The following is a 17,919-nucleotide window of genomic DNA, read 5'->3' as shown; positions in this document are numbered from 1 at the left end:
GTCTCTACAAAATACAGTATCTCATGAAGTGTTGCATGGTTAGGAGAATTCATTTCTCTAAGAGAGGATAATAACAGAGTCTTAGCATCTTTTACAGTTCTGATTTGTAATATCATTTAAGTTTCTTAATTTATTTGAATTCATTTTATTTCTGTAACTTAATCATGTACATGTGCTCTTTAATTAGTAATCAGATATATATATCCTTATGATGATATACCATAGATATGCAAATAGATAACACTCTTTAGCATTATCCTAATCAGCTTCAGCTTAAAGCAAACAGAAACGTCACTTTTTCTATCACAGTTCACAATATTATGTGCCATTGTTTATAAATTATTTTTCAAGATGTGCGCAGCAGAAGAAATACAACTGAAATATATTTAGAATGGGAGAAATAAAACTCAGGCTTATGTAGAGAAAGATATGTAAATCTTTCTAGTAATTGACTCCAGTATGAGCTGAGGGCACCAAATCAGAATGTGTTTTATCAGTGTAGATAAAGCCATAGGATTCAGAACAATGCTGAATCACGCCTTGTCAACAGTTTGTGAGCTGGTTCAGCCCAGTTCTTTGTCTAATTGGATGGGGGACCTGTGGACCCACGCCCTGGGAATAGGGAAGGGGGAAAAGGGGGAGGGTAGGGAGATGGGCCTAAAAACAAAACAGTGGCGACAATCTGAGTAGGAAAACGAATTTACTAGATAAGACATCAGAATACAGAATAATAAAGTATAATTCAATATAATTGGAATTGATGCTAATAAGTGAAATAAAATGGGAGAGAATGTCCAAAATCTAAAGGCCCTATGCTAAAGCTGAAGATGAGATGGCTAAGGAATTTCCACTGCTTGAGGTGAAAAGCAAAAGAGGAAGTCTCAGGATTTGCATGCAGTTTTATCTTTCTATCTGGGTGGAAAACGGGAATGCAAAGTCCTCTGGGGTATGTAGTTCTCTTCTGAGAGACAGGTACCTAGAAATTCGTTGGTCCATGGAACTAAGGCATTAACTCTTTAACTCCAAGTGTCTCGTGTGATGTTATGATGTGGAATACCAATAACAAAATTCATAAAATCATGATACACCTACAATTTTACATGCAGTTTTGTTTATTATTGATACTACAAGACAGTGTTTAGCTACTCAGTTTTGAATACTGATGTATGTCAGCTATTGACATCATGTCTTAGGTTCATCACCATCCATTCCAGCCCCTCAGTTAAACTTCAGCAGTATGCAATAACTCTGCAAGATACGAAAGATATGGTACTAAATTCCGTGTTGTTAAGATTATTAGAACACATTTCAGCTCCAACCCTCCATGTTTCAGGTACCTGTACTTCACAAGCACCAGGGAATTTGTGTCTGTTGTGTCACTCCCACTCCGGTAATGTTAAAAACTAAAATGTCATAGCTTGTTAATTTTTTTATAAATGTTTGTAAATTTATTAACATCAAAGATAGAGAAGCATATTTTACACGTGCACATACTGTCATGCTCACTATGTTTTAATTATACATAATTTATCTAATGGCCTTGGGGCAGGTTCTGAGAAGGGCGATGAAGCTAGGGCATGGGGTCTGAAGCACAAGTCTTATGAGGAGCAGCTGTGGGAAGTGGGATTGTTTAGTCTGGGGGAAAAGAAAGTTCAGGGGAGACCTTACTGCTCTCTGCAACTGCCCAAGGTGAGATCGTTGTGAGGTGGAGTTTGCCCTCTTCTCCATGTTGCTGGTGATAGGACTAAAGGGAATGGGCTCAAGTTGTGACAGGGCAGATTCAGGCTGGATGTTAGGAAATACTGCTCTGAAAGAGTGGTCAGTTGCTGGGATGAGGCGCCCAGGGATGTGATGGAGTCACCATCCCTCTGGAGGTGTTGAAGAAACATCTAGATGTTGTACTGAGAGACATGTTTTAGTGGGAAATATTGGTGGCAGGTAGATGATTAGACTGAATAATCTTGCAGATGTTTTCCAACCTTGGTGATTCTATGATTTTGTGAAATAATATAGTTTGCTCTGTTTAGATTTTTTTTTTTTTGGTAAAATTCTTCTTTCATGTGCATTGTACATACATTGCATAGTGTAATAATTCCCATATTCTGACTAGGACAGAATATAGTGCCAATCCTTTTGAATATTATGTAGACTGTACTGATACCAGAAATGTGTAAGAATCCACATGGTAAGCCCAATTATCTCAATTTTGTGCAAAAATAAGATGCAGTATATCAAACCACAGAACATTTTGTTTTCAAAGATTATGCTGAGAGGACAGAATTTAGCTCTGTATTTACGGTGCATATAAGAGATTGAAGATCTCATGTTGCTGTCACAAATATTTTAGCATATCTGAAAATTAATGTCTGAGGAGATTATAAAAAGTGATTAATACATGAAACTTCATCTAAGAAGTAACTCTCTTCTTTCCTTTGTGCCTTATGAAAATTCATTACAACTTTAAGGTTATTAGTGTCTCTGCTTGAGTAAAAGTCTTGCTCAGTGGAAATATTTAAAGAATGCTTCAGTGTGAATATTAAAGGGAAGATGTTCTAGGGGAGCTCAAAAAATGTTACCAGGTAAAGGCCAATATGGAGACTGGTTTATTCATGCAGTCCCTAGTATCCAACATGTAGAAGAGTTCATTTTTCAGAAAGAATAGTCAGTTTTATTCATTGTTATTTAATAATGTGATTCATGATTGTGTGCTTGTATTGGTAGTGGGGGTTACTGAGAGACAGGTGCAAGACCTTTGTTGAATCTTATGATGTTCTTTCTCTTGGGCCATTGCTTGAGCCTGTCTAGATCTCTAATGTGATATCATCTTATCTTTCTACATCAAGTCCTAAAACTAACTCTTCTGCATTTTAAAATGAGATTACTGAGTAATTGCAGAAGAATTTATTACTGCTTTTTCTTTCCTCAAATGTGACATAGCAGTCTAACTTGGAAGGTTGTATTTGTCTTTTTCAGTTGATACCATTTGACTCTTCACTGATAATTAAAGAACACTAAACTAAGAGGTTCTGCTTTAAAAGTGAAGAATGAATTAAAGAAGCATAAATGAACAAATTTGAAACCTTTTCTGTAGTTGGATCCAGTCTAAGTGGAGAAAAATGCTAGAAAGAATGCAGGATAAGAGAAATGATGAAGAAAGTAGTAACAGGCAGGAGAAAAGAAGAGAAAGCAGATGATTCTCATGCAGTAGTTCTAATGAGACGTATGGATTTTCCCAGTTTTCAGAACTGGGCTTCTTGACAATATACTTTTCAAATATAGAACCAGACCGCTTGAACTACTTTACAGTTCCCAGCCTCGTGATTTAGGCATCCAGTGACATAGATTGTAATAGATTGTAGTAAAAAACCTGTTCTAAGATCCTGATATGTGAGCTGGGCTCTCAGCAAAGTGATCTGGGAGAAGTGGCATCAATAAAAAATGAAAGTGACAAGAGTGAAGCAATCAGATTTAGTACAGGCAGTTATCGTCTGTGTTGCAGAAGTCTGGCTGAAGCGAAATGAAGTCCTACCAAGATACTTCTCTTCTCTGAGTAGCTTGCTTAAAACTGAGTTGCTCTTAGTTTAGTGAAGCTCAGAAAAGAATTGTGATTATTACCTCCTTATTTCACAGTGAGATCAGCTCTTTACCTTTGCATTTCTGTCTCACTTCAGTAGCTGTTGCTAAGCACCTGTAACTGTACACCTAAAGCCTCAACTTATTTTACGTTATCTTAGAAAAGTAAGCAAAGTAATAAAATTAACTGTATCCTCAGTGATCTCCATCTGCAGAGTGAGTTTGCAACTATGAAGATTAGTGTTGTTTTAAAGGGCTCTTAATCTGTCTTTAGAATAGAACTTTATAATGTAAGATCCTAGGCTCTCTGAAAAAACTTTTCACAACACGACATTGTAGGTGTTTCATATCTGATATACAACTTAAATAGTTTTCCTTCCTTTTTAATGCATTTGTTTTCCTTCATTTTGATGGATCTTGTATGCAGTTGCAGTAAATGCAAAGAAAAAACAGAGTTTGGAGAACTCTGTCTATACCTACATATAATCTAGTTTCTTTTAACTATGTACTTACTGCTTTGTCAGAAGGAAGGATTGCTAAACTGTAGCCTTGAGAAAGCAATTATAGTATTTTCATTTTTTTTTGCACTTAAATGATGGTGTTGTAGACAGGATTTTTCTTTAGAAAAGCATTAAAAATCCTTCCAAAAATGATTTCCTGTGGAGAAACATGTTTTGCCACATTTTGTTTCCACATTAACTCATTTGAATACTGATTTATTGGTCTTTTGCACGTTTCTGTATTGAAAAGGGAACATGAAATATCTTTTTCTTTATTTGTAATGGCAACCTAATCAAACTGATGTATAATATACATTTCAGTGTTGAGAACTTCATTAAAATAGAGAAAAACTTCCACATACCATCAATTAAGATGTTTTGCTCTGTTACACTGCAAAGCTACCATTATGGCCAGATTTGAGAATTTCTTGCTGAACAGTAATATTTGTCTTTAACCTTCACAATGATTTAATTTCAGTTGGATGCTGGATTAAGGCTTAAATGTACATAGGAAATAATTGTGCACATAGCTCTTGCCTGACTCTCAGAATACTGATCTGAGACTCTGAGAAGAATAGCATTTCTGTTTAATCAACACAGTGTGTATATATCATGTGGCTACAAGTATAAGGTCCAAATATAAAATGTTTTATAGACTGATGAAGTTGCATTCACTTTATGAATGCTTGTATCAGAATTTCATTACTGCGTCCATTTTAACATGTACTGACTGTTCATCTCACATAAGATGGACCCAATGAAGGTGTTAGACTAGGCACAGTCAAAAATTGTAGGATTGAAATGGTCTGTTATAAAGAACATATCTGCTGTTGTTTTATTTTATTTTAAGTTTTAGCTACTCAACTCCAGAACACTTAGTGATGCAGAAGCAACTGATTGTTCTAGGAAGGGCTGAATCTGGCAACTGAAAGAGACAATGCTGCTGTAGCTTGTGCTCTACATCTAGGCAGTGGCAAGTAGTTACTCCTGGCAGACTTCATACCCACAAAGCACATGCGTGCATCACTGCATATAGGTTTAACATTCAGAAAGAATGACCCAGACGTAGTCAGCACTCGTGTGAACTTGGACAACACCAGTGGCATCATCCTTTTTTCTCTGTGCAGTTCAGATGAAAGTCTGTTAGTAGTAAGTGTACAGACATACCTATACTGTGGTTCTCCCTGGCAGTTGGTCTTGAGTCCCATTTTCTCCAATAGCTGTCAGCTATAGGCATATGAGCCCAAGGGCACAGCCTTACTCCAGTTGCTGGTAGTCACACCTACATCCGGTTATATGTGCTCACACACAAATACAGAGGTAGGCAGGTCTCTCTTGGTTCTCTAGTAGCCATACCCCTGTGGTGTCATGGATGAGGGTACACAAATATAGCTCTTGCCCCTTCATACCTCCAGGCCCCACAGTCTTTCCCAGTGGTGTGCTTCCCCCAGGTCTCTTGTTTATTGTCTTGCCTGTCTGCATCTTTGTGAATGCTCAAACGCTCATTCATACATACTAAAAAATGATCAAAATCCTTTTTTGTGTGTGTGTGTGTGTTGGTTTATCCTCTAAATAACCCATAGTAAGTGACACAGTGCCAAAATGCTCTTTGCCTGCGTTCTGTAATGTGTTCATAGACAATGACCTCCACCTAAATCTAAAGGTATTTTGGAAAGATGTTCCTGTTGCCGCATTCTGGTGGGTTTCATGTCAGAACACTGGGGATAAGTTTCTTGGTGTGGTGCTGGGTGGACCTTGGGACACCCAAGGGTGTCCCTTACTCTGCATCCTTTACTCAGTCTCCTATCTGCCCTGGGTCACCTGTGCTATGCTGGGTACGTGGAGGTGGACCTGCAGTGTGTTTGGGCTCCCCCACCTGTTGTCCTCTATTTGTGCTCCTTTGTGGGTACAAGGATGAGATGTTCATCATATAACTGTACCGTAGACAAGCAATAAGCTTGTTTTTACTTATTTTAAGTAAAATTTACTCATTTCACATTGGCTGGAGATCATCTTAAATGAATTTAAGTATTTGTGATGTTGAAGCTTTGCAGAATCAGCTCTTCCTGGCCTTGAGAGTTGGCAGATAACCAGCAAGGAGAAGCTGACATGAAGCAGGAGGGTGCTCTGTAAGCTCCTCATTCCGTCACTGCTGGCTGGGGATATTTCAGTTCTGCCAGCAAAGATGGTAGCTTGTCATTACAAATAAATCTTCAGCGATGCCTAAGTTATAAAGAACTTGGTGCTTTCTGATTTTATAGGTTCCTCAGAAAGTGTATTTTAATGGTGTTGTGGGAGCTACTTAACAATTAATGGTTAAAGGATACTTGAAGTAGCCAAATGCTGTTTGGAACAGTCCTCAAAAAATAGTGCTTATGTGTCTCTGGCCATTTGACATTTCTGTTCTGGACTGAAGTTAATTTAGGAAGTAACAATTTTATTGGGCAATAACACTTTCAGTAGATAGCTTCAGGGTACACTAATGGTGGAAATTGCTAATGGAGAAGGACACAGTACAGAATGAGGTCTTTGATAGGGGCTGTAGAGCCTCAGTGTCAGGCTGGGAAATAGCAGGGGCTTACAGGGGAAGACAGAGTAGAAAACAAAAAGGCTGAATATGAAAATGCAAAAGAAAAAAGAAAAGGCAGGAGGAGAAAAGCAATTAAGTGTGCATCCACCTACTGATGTCTCACACCTATCTGCTGCTCTGCTGATCCATTTGATGGCAGCAAGTTGCTGCCTTGCGAAGCTGGTATCCAGCTGGCACTGCTATCAAACTGGAGGTGTAGCCTCCAGGGCAACATGGGTGCAGCCTGGGCTGGTGACAGACCTGCAGCAAGGCCAGAGCAATCCCCTCAACCCAATGCCCAGTCTCAAGGCATTGTTGGCTCAACAAGGCGGGTGTACATAGAGGGCTGCGTGTTGGGACAGTGCCTGTGCCTATGGAGAAAGCAAAGAGGGCAGAGAGAAGAGCTTTCAGTCATTTCTTTTTTAATATTGAAATACTGTACCACTGAAAATAAGTAGCAATCAGTTTTATCAATCTGCAGGTTATCATAGTCAGCAACTTAGCTCAATTACTTAATTCAGGAAAAATAAATCCTACATGAATTTGGAGTAAGATTCTCAAATTATTTTTCAGTGAGGTTTAAAACAAGTTGTGGCAAGACTGAACTATGAATTAATGTCCACAACAGTTTAATTCTGTAGTTACTTGTAAAATAAAAATAGATTTTCTCCTACATTACGCTTGCATAATGTTTTTTCACTAGATTGGGTACTCTTTTTTTCTCCCTTTCTTATTAAAAGACTTATTTGCGGAACTATTACTATCATGAACTTTACTCAAAGTCATGTAAGTTTTGGCTAGTACTTATTTGAAACAGCAAAATTCCTGCAAATGTGTTCATATGTGAGTTAGAGGAATCATAATTGCAAACATGAGACTGTCTGTGTGTGTGAAAGTTTGGAACTTTCTGATCAGGAGAGAGAATATAAAATAAGTCTTATTATTAAGATCTCCCAAATAAGGAGAAAAAAGAGAGGATGGACTCAGGGTCTCTTGCTGCTATATATTCAGAGGAAGTGATTAATGCTGTTTTATACAGATTGCCAGGGGGAGCTAATCCTAAAGCAAGCTAAGTGAAGGCACATGTATCAGTGAGATCCTGGTAAGATTTACGGGCTGCTGGGCCCTCTGAAGGCTTACCTGGAAACACAACTCGAGTATCTGAGATCATTACCGAGCAACGTAGTAAAATGAAATGCTGTTCACCTTTTGAATACAGCTGGAACAAGGAGCCTGTAAGTGAGTCTTGCTGAGGTGGTTCAAAATATAGAAGAACTGGAGATTTTGTTATAACAAACAAACAAAACTTTCCTGAGATAAAGTGAATTGCATGAGTAGATTCTTTTTTAAGGAGTATTTGCTTGTATTCAGCATACATTTTCTTTTGTGCTTACGTTCAGCCTGGCAGAACTCTGCTAATATGAGTATTCTTTTAATATTTTTTGTCAGTATGTTCAATTTAATTTCTCTTTTTCTTTGTTTCTGAATTCCCTGGGATTTGTGGGTGTGATGTGCTATTAAGGCACCTACAAGAAACAAAATCATAATTACTCTTATCAGTATCCTACTACTGGTCTGTGGTGTCTCTGCAGCTAGGAACTGCATTTTTTTGCGTGATATGTCATTGCCAACTCATATCTAATTTGCTGCTGCCTGTCACATGTAAGTGTCTGCATTCCTACTCTCCAAGTATATCCTCCTACTGAATCTCACTTTTGGATTTTAAGCGATTTGATGCTGCATTTACTCCTTGGCAGAGGTATAACATTTGACAGTTCTAGAGGATTTAGACTTACATTTATTGACAAAATAGGTATTATACCAGTAGCAGATGATCCTTTCCTTTCCCAATATCCTTCTGTTAACACGCTTTGAGTCCTAACCAGGCAGGGACCTGAAAGGATGCCAGTTTTCTCAGATTCCACATTTCTTGTAGTCTCTTTGAGTATTGCTAAATTCTGGAAAGAAACCCTCTTAGCGGTTTCTAGGTTGCAGCAGTGAGATTGCTAGGAGCTGACCATGTATTAAATGTATTTAGAATTTCTATTCACTGATTTATATTTATTTTGATGGAACACTAGATAAATGCATACATATGTGGACATTAATTGATGGAACACTAGATAAATGCATACATATGTGGACATTAAAATTAAGAGCAAATCTAAATAGCACAGAAAAATATTTCTTTACTCTCTCTTGCTTTGTGCTTCGTGCTAGGCAGTGAATTTATATACATATATATAGAAGAGAGGAAGAGCAAACTGGAGAAAGAAAGGGCTAGAAATACTAAGTTAAAAAGAGATAAAATATTGGCTATCTCATTTATCATTAGTTTATTTTGCAAGAGAATAATGTGCAATAACTTGATGATACAGTAAGGAGTCAAAAAAGGCCTTTTGGAATAAAACTGAAAGTGTGGGAAAATATTGGTATGAACTATAGAATTTGAATTCCACTTACACAGTATTAAAATAAATATATTCAGTAAGGATTCTACCTTCTTTATCCATTGTTCCTGCTCTAGTTTCTTTCCTCATAGTTCCTATTCTCAAATTCTCATTTTCTTACCCTTCTGGGGACTTTTCAGTAATGTAAAGTGATTGTTTCTTTCTTCCAAATTGAATGAAAATTATTATTGTAGTGGTAAAATGTGGGCTATTAGAGTTGTTAAAATATGTTGAGAGGTGGAAAAGAGATGGCTTGGTGGGGCTTCTGAGGTGCAGTGTGAGTAGAGGGCACAGTTGAGAGGAAGAATCACTGAAGGGGGCTGTAGGACTGGGGCCATTTTCTGGGTGGAAGGACTTACTTGCTAGCCTCAGCAATCCCACTGTTCTTCCTTCAGTGTTTCCTAAAAGACTGAGAAGGTAATTTGTTTGTCTAGTTGGAAGTCCAAAATGTAGCTAACGTTATTCATAAGATTATTCATGCAATTTCTGCTCCTAAAGGGGGATTTGGTCTCTGGTGATGTTTAGACATATTTCTAACTCACACTTGATCTACGCTTGATCTCCTCTTTCAAATCAACTCTTTCATGCCAGCACAATAGGAAAGAGGCATGACTTACTGGAGAGACTTGATTTGATTTACACTAATTAATTTGTGGATTTTGGTGACTTTAAGTAGCTTATTACAGTGTTAGAGTAGTGGGTGGTCACTATAATTTTCCTTTTTTTGTTTTCAGAAAAATTATTTCTGTGGTAATTAAGTTATTCAAAATAGCTCCCTGACATTTGTATGACATTTCTGCTGTGGCTGTAGGAAGAGAAATACAATGCCAAGAATCTGCAAGGATACTGATGAATTACAATGAACGGTGCAGAGCTGAAAGGTTCATAGTTTGTTCATGGTGTAATATGTTCCTTCTCCAGGAACATTTAATGATATCAGTGTTTTATTAAAACAATATGAATCAACAGATAGATATATTAGTGAGGATTTTTATTTTAAAGACCTGCTGAATCCCTACAGCCTTCTTATCTATTCATTAGTGTTTCTGTTAGATTTGAATTTTGTAATGATTACATATTAGTTCTTTAGTTTTAACGGTGAATCCCTTTTATTAGATCAATTTTATTAAGATTTGAAAACCTCCCACAAGCATTTGACAGCACTGCTCAGAAAGATTCAGTCTCAGAATCCTACTACTGTGAAGTTAAAAATAAAATTGCAGCCTGAAATACTTTCCTAGTTTAGGTATAACAATAAATGCTGGGATTAAACTTGTTCTGAAGTGCTTAAAATTCGTATAATAATCCAAGCTTTACAGGGTGTAGAATGTCCTTAAACTTTTAGCTCCTCAAATATTTCATTACTACGTCTCTCCATATCAGGGCCAGTACAAAAATAAGTAGAAAATTAGTGAGTCTGGACAGTGAATGAACATTTCTTGCTGAAGGCTTCCTATCAGTGAGCTACTATAGCCTCACAGAGTATGTAGAATGTACAAACTGGACAGAAGGAAATACCTGATGAGTAAATCCTTAATGCTATTATTCTAGACTCCTACAAACAAACTTCACACTTTCCTGATCACAAGACAGAGTGGTAAAGATATTATTATGGGACAAAGTGGTGAGGCCAGACTCTTTTCAGCAGTGTGTGGAGACAGGACAAGGGGAAACAAACAGAAACTGCAATACAGGAGGTTCCACACGAATGTGTGCAAGAACTTCTTTACAGTGAGGGTGACGGAGCACTGGCACAGCTGCACAGGGGGATTGTGGGGTCTCCTTCTCTGGAGATATTCAGGACCCGCCTGGACGCCTACCTGTGCGACCTGGTGTAGGGAACCTGCTTTGGCAGTGGGGTTGGGCTCGATGATCTCTAGAGGTCCCTTCCAACCCCTATAATTCTATGATTCTATATTATAGAAATCTGCCTTATTTCCTAAGTGTGACAGTATTATTCTTGGTTGCAACAGAATGCATAATAAACAAGTTTTCATTTTGGTTTTGATTTTGAAAAGTGTTTCAGATCTGCAAAAAACCTTATACCTTTATATATTATAAAATCTGTATGTAAACACAATTGTATATGAATATTATATATTTATATTTTAAAAAATTGTAAGTGGATGCCACTGAAAAATCTCTGAATCCTCTCTAGCATTAAAACTGTCCAACTGTTGAATTTGTGGCATCAAGACTAATGCTTAATTTTCCCATTTGGATGAATATGTCACACATTATTAATGCTACATAACCTCAAATAATGATTAATTGCATAAAAAGAAGGTAGGTATCTGAAAATAGCCAATGATGGTGTTTTGCATTCGGAGAGAAGAGTGGTATAAATGTGATTTTTACATCATTTTTGGAATTCAGAAAAAAATACTGTAACATTAAGTTTTCATATAGTTAAAAATGTAACAATATGTACTTTGGGAGGAAAAAAAAATATTAAAATAATTGTTTTGCTTTCCTCTTCAGGTCAAAACTGTGGAGGTTTGGTACAGGGTCCGAATGGTACTATTGAAAGCCCTGGATTTCCTCATGGTTATCCAAATTATGCCAACTGCACATGGATCATTATCACAGGAGAACGGAACAGGATACAATTGTCATTTCATACTTTTGCCCTCGAGGAAGATTTTGATATACTGTCAATTTATGATGGACAGCCACAGCAAGGCAATTTAAAAGTGAGGTAAAGTACTTTCTTATCCTTCATTTGTTTCTCCTTCTCTCATTCTCTGATTGTATGTCGCATTCAGATTTGTGCAGTTCAAAGTTAGTTCTGGTAAAAGCCCTGAGAGCAGGAAAATCCTGTTCTGATGTGTTTTTTTTTTTAATCTGTCCCCATGATGGAATCCAGATTTGGCACAGGGACCCTCCCCTGGAGGCACCTGTCCCCATTCCTATAAAAAACTCCTGTTGAGATCATAGTTCTGTGATACTGTGCCTACAATATTTGAAGCAGATGCTATATGCTGCTAAAAGTGTCCCACTGAATGTGGTGTAGGCAAAGTGGTGGATGGTATAGTAGTAGCCTTTGGGAGGCAGTGGGTGCTAGGCAGCCTCTGGAAATACCCTATGAAGTTCTTGCAGATACCTAGGAGTTGAGCTGAGAATTTGTTGACTCTGCCAAAATTGAGATTCTTTTGTGTCTACATGTGTATACAATTTTTAAACAATTAGGGACCTCTAAAGGTCAGAAATGATGGTGCCTTATATCTCTTAGTACTACTGAAATTAGAAGGATGACTTAGAGATCTTTTTTTGATCTTGAAGCTTTTCAAGAATACAACTTCAGGTTTTGGAGCATTAAATTCTGTGGCATATGACTTGTGTTTCATCAACCGTTTGCTGGATCTAGACAGTGGTGATTAAAAATCAGCGTTGCTGTTGGTGCTGTTTTGTCATACTCTCTTCAGGCGTGAGATTTATGAAGTACTGTAAAGCACTACTGTCAGTTCTGTTTTCTGATTGCTCTTTTGCATTCTGCTGATTTATATTACACTGCTAAAACAAATGTTGGAACATCACCAATGTGTTCTGCATTTTACTTAGTATCATCATGTATTTCTGAAAAAAAAAAAAAAACAACAACCAATGTTCTGATTGATTACTGACTCACTGGAAAAAATTTTGAAAATGGTGGAGGGTACTATTCAGCTACCCATGCTTTACTGTACAGTATAAGTACTTCATTTCCTGTCCTTACTGACTTTTAGTACTTGTATCACCTATATACAGAGAACACATCTGTTTAGGTCAAATGCTTCTATTATCAGTAGTTAACATGCTTGATGCTTTTACTCTTAATAGAAAATTGTTTAAAGGAACAGTGCTAATTGATTTTTTGTGGTTATGGATGTAGAAGAAGACGACTAATGTTAAAAATGTACTATGTGAATGACAAGTTATTATCGGCATAACTTGTGCTCTGTGACTTAAATTTTCCTCAGCTTAGTTGCAAAAAACAACTTTCCACAACTGCACATTTTGAGAGAATTCACTCAGCAGATATTGGAAAATTACAGTCTTGCATTTTAGCTGACAATGTTCAAGTGCAAGAGTGCTTCTTGGAACTTGCCCTTTAGAGTATGCGTGTTATTATTGGTTTCAGATAGGTGGAAATACTCTGCTAGATTTTGGATGATTATATTTTTTAGCTAGCATACAGAAAGTTGAGATTTTCCTTAAAAATAGTTGTTTAATTGTGTAGCTTTCACAAATTATACTGTTTGAGTAATATTCATCACAGATTTTGTATTGCCTTTGTAACTGTTAAAGCAAAAACGGAATGAAACAAAACAGTACATTGAGCTAGGTTACTGTGCTGCCAGAAGAACCTTTTTCTGTTCACCAAGGTATTTTCACTAAATATCATGGTTTAAAACTTAGAAAGTAGAACCACATTTATAATGTATTAAAATGATAATGTAAAGGAATAAGTAGAGTTGTGGAGGAAGAAAAGAGAAGTAGTTGTAAGAGATGTATGAACTTCGTATGCTATTGTATTAGTAAAGCATGTACTCATTTAAGGGGACAAATTATACATGGTAGTGATCATAGAGTATTGTAAGATCTGTTACTAGGAGGTTGAGAAGTAAGATTGTAATACGAAGAATGATGCAAACAACAGTTAAGGAACTAAAAATACTTTAACTATTTCAAATCTACCTATTGTTGTAGGTAAAAGCAAACTAGCCCTTTTTCATTGTGTGATTATTATAATCTGTGGACACGAAATTTGTCCATTAAAAGATTGCCACAACTCTTTTATTTTTATATTACCCTAAAGTTTGTAGAAGTTTTGATGTATGTGTTTATGTTTGTATGTGAGGAAAAGTGAAATTTTAACTCTAATGCTACCTGTTATTATAACACTTTGTAGGGTAACATCGTTTTTCCTACATAAACAAGGATGAAAACAGCTTATTAATTTTACTGTATATTAATAACTAAAATGGAGGTCTCAGTTGTCTTCCATTACTGAGAAAAAAAAATCTAGTAAAACTTAAGTACCGCATTATCAGCACATGAAGAGGGATATCAAAATATGGCCAAATGCAATTAAGCTGAAGAAAAATGTAGAATGTATTCTTAACGTGCATTTTAATTTGCAAAGGAGTTGTCATTTATTATACAAAATTAACAAGTAATGAACAGAATTTGAGTGGGTGGAACTCTCCTGCACAGTCCCTTACTACTCAGCTGTAGTCCTTTGAACTTGTTCCACTGAGGGTTCCACTCAGTAGGTCATTGCAGCTGATATTCTATCAAGTATTTCTTTTGGTATTTTCTTCCTTATACTTCAGGTGCGATTGTTTAAATTCATAGATAGAAATGAAAAATTTATCAATGGAATATAAGAAATAGAGTCACAGAGATGCAGGCTAGCTCTGGAGAGTCTCAGTGTACACAGAAGTAAACTGCCCCAGCTGAGCTGTTGACCTGTGTACTTTTCATAGATATGTTATCTTCCCCAAGCCCATGATTTCAAACCTGGCTGTTCAGTATTTTTCTCAGTCTCCAAAGTCATTCTAGGGTTATAATGCATACTGAGCTAGAAAGAAACAAATGCTGATTAATCTGAGTATGTGTTTTTTTTTTCTTTTTTCTATATGTCAAATCAATTATTTTAGCATGACACACTTGATATCTCCTGTAAGGAATTCTTAAGTATATGTGGAATATGCTTTGAAATCATCTTTTTCCATTCATCGATTCACTGTTTCAGAAAGTCCTGGAAAATGCTCAAAAATGAATTCCAGGGAATTGTGGTCACTGTTTTCTTATTCAGAAAAGCTACTTATAAAACGCTGATAGGAATACACAGATGTAGAGGCATGAATATTTTGTTTGTGTGTGTATACAGCTATTAGTAACAGTAATTTTGGGCACATGATCTATATGACTTGGAATGTGGTTTTAAAGTTCCTGCTTGTCTTCATTCTGAGGCTTCCTATGCATTATTTAGTACTGCAGTCTGGGTAATAATGTATTAGATGCTCCTTTTTATGGCTTACATTAGTTAAAAGAAAGATTTTTCTTTTAATGATGCAGTAATGTAGAAGACGGAAGTTGCTAATGGAGCATGCTATAAAATAAAGCTTATCAAAATTTTTCTGAGAAGCATGTATGCAATATATGCTAAATAGCAATATGTTCTTCCTGCTTTCCTGAATCATTCAGAAATAAGAGAAATTAAACCGTATCTGCTTTTCCTTTGTCAATAAGCCATAAACCATATGCAAATTCTGAACTAATTCTGAATTAAATTTTTAATTTTTTTTTTCATTTATCTTAAACCAACATTTATCACGTGTCCTGCATGTTTTGGTATTTCAGATGTTTGTCTTTCATTTCTTTGAAAGAAGGCTTCCATCTTCCTTCTCTATGGGATCAAGAGAATAGTAAACAATGCAAAGTGATCGACTTCTGTACAGAGCTGCTGACACTGCAGCAACTAGAGCTTTGTACAGGCTACGATTGCTTGTTTCTTTCTTTTTTTTTAACTTCCCCATGAAAATGTAGTTGGTTTTTTGTTTATTTTTACCTCTATATTGCACATAATTTCCTGCAAATTGGTTTATCCATTTGTTTGATTGTGTATCTGATGTGTGTGTCTGTGAGCTGGTGAATTTCTGAAGGAAACATTAAAGGGGTGATTGCAGATTTCCTCTATCCACAGTACAGAGTAAATTTATTTTTTCAACTGAAATATTCCTTTATCAAGGTACTAAATAACAGAAACAGTTATTGTTCAATTTGGTAAAACAAGAAAAAGCAATATTATTGAATAATTTCAGCAGAAAAGTCTGGTATCCTGTAGATCTGTAAGAAAAATAAAACTGTTATTATATAGCTAGAGAAATTTATTAGCAAATTCCTGAGAGTAAAGGTGTAACAGAATGTCCTTCCCATTTATGTTTCTACAGATTGGCTTGAATTTTTTTCTCAGGTGTTTTAGTATTAGAAAGAAAGAGCCAGATTTTAGCCAGAAGGCTAGAATGTGATTCATTTTTTATCACAGAATCGTAGAATATCCTGAGCTGGAAGGGACCCATAAGGATCATCGAGTCCAGCTCCTGGCTCCGTGCAGGACTACCTAAAAATTAAACCATATGCCTGATGAGCTAAATGCTGACAGAAGCTTTCTACCAACAGCATGAAGGGCATGCAGCTGAAGGAAACATAATAAATATGTACAATAGTGGCAGGTTCAATATGGCAATTTATTTTCAACACTTTTTAAAATGCGGGAATCCTATTCCTAATTTTTCTAGCTCCTCAATTCAAACTCTTAAGCAGGTTAATTGTTTTGGAAAACTTACATACTAAAATAAAATAATACTTTTTTCTCCCAAATCATGGAATATTTGAAGTCCCACCTAAGAAAATCCTTTTCACATGGATTTTCACACGGGGCTACTGTTTCTTGGGGGGGGAGGGGAGGGGGTGGGAGAGAATTAGTTCATTTAATAGATTGGAGAAATCCATGGATTTATGTTACAAAATATTTTTAATGTGATTTTTTTTGTCAGCATTTTTTTCTTTAAAAAATAAAAGTGGCACCATAATGAAGATGTAGTTAGGATCAATTTCTTTGTCCTCTGTTGAGGCAGATACTTTCTTTTTAATTTATTTTACTTATTAAACAGTTTACAGTATATGGTTCTTCAGAGAACTTACAAGCGTTCCTTCTTCACCTCTTCTTTATTTCTTGAACTAAAGTTATGTAAATTATAGCCATGATTCAATGCATTTATAGTGTTTCACAACTATAAGTTAGAAGGGAAGAGTTAGGAGGTGACTCCACAAAATGCTGATTTCTCTCATTTCAGAAACTTTAGAATGCAAGAAATCATATTGCTTAATGGTAACAATCAAACTTGACTTAAGAGGATAATAAAAAGTAGGTGTATAAGCACCTTTATAATAAAGAAGCCTTACTCAGCACATGTAAAGACATCTTATAACCTGCTGAGGAAGATGAGTTATTCTTTATGAGTAGCTTTTACGTATTTCACATTACAGTGTTTTAGAGTAGATCTTTAATTTCAGATAAGAGGTGCACATTGCCTCCCTTGTTATTTGTAATTGTATACAAATATATTACAAATAATTATTACTTCAGCTTGAAATAAACATATTTGTGATCTAGGCTAAACAGCTATACATTCCTTGGTTCTGTATTATGGATAATTATTTTACCTAAGAGACTACCTTGGAGTATCAGTTAAAAAATGTTTAAAGCTACAAAAAAAGCCAGAAAAATGTATGTTGTCAATGTGGATGCGGATGTATCAGAGACATCTGTGATTGTGTCTGAAACTCTGAAGAAACTCCACAATTTTTCACATAGACGCTTACATACAAGATAAATTGATAAATTGTAAGATGTTATTCACATGTGTTCACAAAACTCCTTAAAAATGAGAAATTATATACTATAAAGAAGATAGGTAAATACAGTTTGGGGAAGCCACAGGTCTTAAAAGTTAGAGGCACCTTTAAAATTCTCTTCAGGGTAAACTGGTGATAAAACTGAATCCAAAAATTTTAATCAAGTTTCCAACTAGAAGATAAAATAGTAGAAAACATGGTAGAAAATGATGACTTGGTTGTTGTTGGTGTAAAGAATTTTTACTCTTAAATGCTTTGGATTTTGAGAGTGGAGGGAGCTGTTTATTCTGTACATGTAATTATATGTTACACATGCAGTGTACATAAAGCAGTTCATTCTCTGTTTTTCTGTGTTTCCCATCTTGTTCAAAAATGGTCCTTTTTATTTTGAAATATGCAAGTTGGATTGGTGGAATTCAGT

General features: G+C 36.0%; 1 protein-coding gene across 1 annotated transcript in view; it reads left to right on the top strand.

The window, feature by feature from the left end:
• The window catches only part of CSMD1 (CUB and Sushi multiple domains 1), a 966,006-nt gene that overhangs the window by 191,456 nt on the left and 756,631 nt on the right, over window positions 1-17,919 (top strand). Inside the window, exon 2 of the mRNA XM_065730794.1 lies at window positions 11,574-11,790. Within this exon, the coding sequence (XP_065586866.1) occupies window positions 11,574-11,790 (217 nt within the window). The remainder of the gene's footprint in view (window positions 1-11,573; window positions 11,791-17,919) is intronic.

This window comes from Cyrtonyx montezumae, unplaced genomic scaffold, assembly GCF_038088225.1.
Source record: "Cyrtonyx montezumae isolate F1298 unplaced genomic scaffold, pur_monq_1.0 scaffold_13, whole genome shotgun sequence".
NCBI classification, from domain to species: Eukaryota; Metazoa; Chordata; class Aves; order Galliformes; family Odontophoridae; genus Cyrtonyx; species Cyrtonyx montezumae.
The sequence above is the reverse complement of the archived record's forward strand: the minus strand, read 5'-3'. Positions and strand labels throughout refer to the sequence as shown.